Genomic DNA, 5,618 nt, shown 5'->3' on the forward strand with positions numbered 1-5,618 from the left:
GGCCCCTCCCCCCACGGCCCCGCGCTTCGGCGGGCGGCGGAGCCAACTGGTAACGAAAACGACTTTTTTTTTTTTTAGATCACTTATAAACCCACCCGGTTTCAGGCAGATCGCTGGCAGTTGCGTCACGTAACGCGGCGGAAGGCTCACAAATTACAAACAGCGACAGTTCTCGGAGGAGGCTGCGGATACGACAACAAAAATCCCCTTTTAGATTAACAGCGGTTAAAGCCACGGTTATCCGTGATTGCAAAATATAAATGCAATTTTTGAACAGTTAAAATTGGAGAAAAGTGCAAAAGCGATGGGCAAACAGGCACTGTACATTTTTCCCCGTATGTAGGCAAAGGAAGGTAGCAAACTTCTGGCCTTTACCTGCATCAAACACCATGATTTAAAGCAAAAAAAAAAAAAAGAAATCTGCACAAGGATCATGGCTTATGATCCCAGTAGTTTAAAGTGTAGATTTTTTCCCTCTTCTGTCTGTAGGCTTAGTAGTTTTTTTTTAAGTATGTTTTCCAATTATCGAAAATGGAAAAGGATGAATAGCAGCATTAAGTTATAGCTTGAATCTCTTACCAAGTCCCCAGGGAACATACTCTGAAGGGGAAATGCTCTTTTGTAAGAAATTTATATATAACTGTACACAGTTTATAGGGAGAGTTCTCCCTCAACCAAGCCCCCAACCAACCATAAAGAGATGGTGTCTGACTTGCAAACGTCCCCCCCTTTCTTTTTTAACTGTCTGACAAGCTTATCGTTCATCAGTCATGGGAACGAGCGGCCGCCAACACCGCAGCGCTGCTGTGCAGACGGCTGGAGCGGCCAGCGCAGGCACAAGCCGGGGAGCAGCGCGGCCGAGCGCTGCGGCGGGAAGCCAGCGCGCGCCCCGGCTCCAGCGCAGAGCCGCCTTCAGCCAACGGGTGCCCCCGGCAGTTTCAGTTCTGCTTCTAAGGGAGCTGATGCAGAAAGCTTTTTCTTAAAAAAAAAAAAAAAAAAAAAAAAAAAAAGGAAGTTCTGCTTTCTGGCACATGGAGGATTTTAAAAGCTTCGTTGTAGTAACCTTATTTCACTTACACGTTCACCGTTGCTGTTGACACGACTGGTTCGGTTTGACCCGCTGCCGCAGCGGTGCGGGGAAGCTCCGGCGTCCGTCAGTGCCGGGGCTGTCCCCTGCGGATGAGGGCAGCGCGACGCCTTTGTGCTCGGTGCTGGTGCCCGCCCGAAGCCCTGTCCAGCTTAGCACTTCCACAGGGGAGCGAGGGGACAGGAACGTCAGCAATGGCCCTTTCTCTCCTTTAACAAAAACGGGCAGTGCAGATTTCTGGCTCAGTGCTTCTCTACGAACTGCGTAACCTTGGCAATGGGACTGCTTTCACTTACCCTACGTACTCCAAAGGATCAACTTGAGTCATCAGTCTTGCTTTAATTTATGTAGCACACCCTTCGTTCCAAAAAAGGTATTTTTATACAACATAAGACAACTCAGTTAGTTCAGGAAAAGTATTACTATAAAACAAACTTAACACATTTTGGTATTTCTCCAGTCCAGAGCACTTACCAGACACTGCAACTAAACCATTAGCACATCCCTTTCAATTCAGACAGTAYGTAGGCAGCCTTCTTTCCCTTTTAGGACAGGGCAAAGCAAAACTAAATCCAGAAAGAGCAGCAGTGTGAAATTTTACACAGGGGATTTATTTTAAAAAAATACTCTCATCAACATTCTAGCATTTCTAACAAAACATATTCAGAAGAGATGACAAAAGGTAGGATTGTCAGCTCTCTTAAAACTTTAAATATAGACTTCAGATAATAGCTGCTTTAAATCAGAAGATGAGGAAATCTGTAAAAGTCTGACCTGTCCCTCGCATAGTAGGTGCAACACGTACTTTTATGCCTACACCAGTTTCAGGCTGCACTACTCCTTTAAAATGGAAAAAAAAAAAAAAAATCAGAAATGCAGATTCAGTGGGAGCAGATGATGCAACTGCACTTTCTAACAGAATGCCTAATGAGCTAATACTTGAATAATCAAAGATCAACTGCAAAAAGCAAGCATACAATTACAAAAAGCATTCTCAGCCTCATACCACAGCGGAAGCAAAAGTTACCTCTGCCAACTTAAAAACCAAAGCCAATAGGATTTAATTTCTATTAAAATATTTAAGTCTTAAAGTTTCAATAATCTAAATACACTTTTTAAAATTCATGATGATTGCTGTTTTACATTAAACTGACATGAAATCAGGAACTGCAGTGTCAGACTTCACTGCAGCTATTATATACATTGTCTCTGGTTTTGTCTTTTTTGCTGAAACAYTGATTCCCATCTTTCTCTCTAAAGCTTACAGGCCAAGTTTGCTCTTCAGCAGGCTTGCAGTTTTCTCCAACRTGAAAACAACCTGGTGTAAACTGACACCACCCACCTCTTCCCTCCAGCAGTTCTCTCCATGTTCAGTCCTTATAGGAGCCTGCATCACTAGGCATGGTTTACTCAACCCTACTGCCTGAGGGCTGGGTGCTGCTAGAAGGCTGTAGGTGGAGGGCGTTTCTCCAGTGCAAAGTCACCTCTCCCTGCTGGACTGGACACACTGAACTCAGTAGGACCAGGTGGCTTGTGGATAGAACAGGCAGCTCCAAAACTGGCTCATTTCATTGGAGGTGGCTGAATGAGGGCATCTACAATTTCGGCATTTCTAAGGCAAAGACCATACAAAAAAATTATAAACACTGTATGGTGATGAAAATACAACTCCTTTGAGATATATACTTTACACTGGATTTCTATTGCTGCTTCTAAAGACCATCTCCAGTTGTTTCTAGAGATCAAAAGGGAAGAAAATTAATTTTCTCCTGTTGTAATATGCTTATGAACATGTATAAAAAGTGGTCAAACCCTGGTGAGGGTCCCTGCTTTATGTACAGTAATTTAAATCAGCTGAATACATCCGTAATACCTAAAAAAAGTTATTTTTAAGATTTAAGTCCTTCATGCATTATGAGGAAGTTCTGGATTAAAGTGATGGTATATTGGATGTTGCTTGTCTGGGACTCTGGTGTCACTCTCCTAGATTCTTTGTCAAAGATGCATTTCTTAAATCTTTAGTTTTTTAATGGTATCAAGTCTCTTTTTCAGCAGCTCTCCACTTTCCTGAATTGAATGATGGTAACTGCTCTGGACCTTCTCTTGCACAGTCTTTGTAAACTTTTTTTCTTCCTGCAAAGCACAAAAAAGATACAGGTCACTCACTCAACTGCAATCGTTCAAATCCTTTTTTTTTAAGCCTCTCCCACTATCCCTGCAATCAATAGTAAGAATTTCATTAGGACCATAATGTAAGATGACAAAGGGAATCTTGTAAGCACAGAATAACCAGCAGTAACTGGTCAGCAGTATTAATTTTTGCATATACTGGTGTTCCCCAGACAGGACTAGGAACACATTAACTACTTCTTTACCCCTGGAARAACTTTTGTGCAAGATTTTTTTATGGCTGAAATTAAGGGATGGGTGTAGCATTTTTCTAGAGGTCATTTATTAAACCTGGGAATCTCTTACACATAAAACCAAAATTGTAACAAAGGAAAGCTGACCAACTCAAACCTTATACTAAATTCCAGAAGCACGGTGAACTATAGTGTGTGGGAAGGGTTCAGATGACATCAACTCAGCAACACTGAAACCTAGGTTTCCTGAAGGTAAGAGGCCAYTTTATATCCCATTCCATGTGCAATTTCCTGATGGTCCAAGTTACAAGGCTTAACTGCTCTGTCTCTGCAACACTGCTTAAAGAGGATTACCAATGTGTAACATCACTGGCCTTGCTCCTGCAGATAAAGCAAGGTTAGCACTGACCTATCAYGAATGATGTTGTGTTTTTATGTTGTATGTTTATTTAATAACAACTCTTGGTTATAGCTGCTTCTTTGGACACCACTGTTCTGCAAGAGGCAACTTGCTATCAAGAAGCCTTTTGCAGACACTTGTACGGATAGTGAGCAGCACAGCCTGAATGAAGCGATTGGATGTGGGAAAAAATCTCACATCAGCCACAAGCTTTGGCTTACACTTTGCCAGTCATGTTCCATTCCTGAATCGCACCAGAATGTTTTTTAATACTTGAGCACAACGACTTTCTTTTAAAGCAGTATTTAGCTCTAGATACACAGAGCTGTAAACACACTTCTGGGCCTGAGCAGAGCTATACAGACTGCATATATTAGAATTTCCTACAATGTCATAACAAAAAACAAATGGAAGAGCAACCATCATGAATAAACAGGAAAAAAAAAAATCACAACAGGCTCCTAGAGACAGTTCTGTTCAAATCCATGCAAATCTAATGCTTGAGTTTTGCAGGTCTGACTTCTGCAGTAATTTGATTTTGAAACAACGTTTCCTCTATTTGAGAGCAATGGCTTGAAAAGCCAAGCTTCCTCATTAGGCATGTGCTTCTCAAGTCTAAATCTGGCAATGGGCTTAGCATGAGTAGTGCCCATTACTCCTGCCTTTGGTTTTCTTTATATAGCTAAGAAGGGGAAAAAAATTGCCAGTCTTTTCCATATGTATCAAGTAAATGTTTCCAGGGAGCTGACTGATCAGCAGTTTGTGAAATCTCAAAAATTTCCTGGAATACAATGATTCTATAATGGATGCAAAAGAAGTAAAATGCAGATGATAGAACAGTCATACCATAGACAAGAAAACAATGTTAAAAACCTAAGATTCTCTCTTCTACATACTATGCTAAGTGAAACTAGTTTTAAATTGTCGTGTTTAAATCTCATTTTCTAACACTACTTTGTACAGTAAGCAAAAATTGGTAAGACGCAGAGTCACTGTACTAGATCATGAACTATAAAAAAGAACTCTACCACTCCAAAACCCACCGTCTAGCAGTCTGGTCTCTAATCTCTGAGTGGCAGTGGCAGTCAATCATAAGAGGTTTCTTTCTTTTTTCCTTCCAAAAAAACATTTTGAGAGCAAAAAGCATTCACCCAAGTTATTCTTTAAGTATAGATTATTATTTGTCATATACAAATGTTTAGAGCACAAAAATAACAATGCAAGTTCTTACCTGTAAAAGCAGAGTGTCCTTGAGGGACAAGTCTTCAAGTTTTAGTGTAGTCAGAATTATTTCAAGCCCTTTAATGTGATCTATTACATTGGAAGTTAACGTCTGTAGGTCAGTAACATAATCCAGAAAATGCGTAAATACAGGAGGCTATAAAAATAAATACATATTTTAATTATAAACACATATTGTCTGTTCAAATGACCATTCCATGTAATAATTCACTTTATAAAGCCTAAAAATTCTATTTCCCCATGCCACTGCTAAGCTATCCGTGTACTATAGTAAACTAGTTACTAGTTTACTATAGTGCACTTGAGATAGGAAGGTCTGAGATACTCTGAACTTTGTGTTTTACATTTAAAACCTGTCATGGGATGTCAGAGATGCGGCACTCTCACCATTTGAYTTTAAACGGAAAAGAATTTTTAAACATTAATACTGAGTACTTGCTAGTCCACATCAGATTCTACAAGGTACAGCTTACAAAAAAAGTGCATTAACAGATCATCTGTCTGAATTTTATCCTTCAGGATGAGT

General features: G+C 40.3%; 1 protein-coding gene across 1 annotated transcript in view; it reads right to left on the minus strand.

Moving 5' to 3' along the window:
- Positions 1 to 973: 973 nt before the first annotated feature.
- NAA25 (N-alpha-acetyltransferase 25, NatB auxiliary subunit) overlaps positions 974 to 5,618 on the minus strand; it is a 33,527-nt gene continuing 28,882 nt past the window's right edge. The window contains exons 23-24 of the mRNA XM_085314512.1: positions 5,082 to 5,228; positions 974 to 3,220 (exon numbers count right to left, since the gene is read on the minus strand). Coding sequence (XP_085170638.1) covers positions 3,098 to 3,220; positions 5,082 to 5,228 — 270 coding nt within the window. The 3' untranslated portion in view covers positions 974 to 3,097. The remainder of the gene's footprint in view (positions 3,221 to 5,081; positions 5,229 to 5,618) is intronic.

This window comes from Rhea americana, unplaced genomic scaffold (assembly GCF_003343005.1).
Source record: "Rhea americana isolate MKP2758 unplaced genomic scaffold, rheAme1 scaffold_405, whole genome shotgun sequence".
Classification (NCBI taxonomy): Eukaryota; Metazoa; Chordata; class Aves; order Rheiformes; family Rheidae; genus Rhea; species Rhea americana.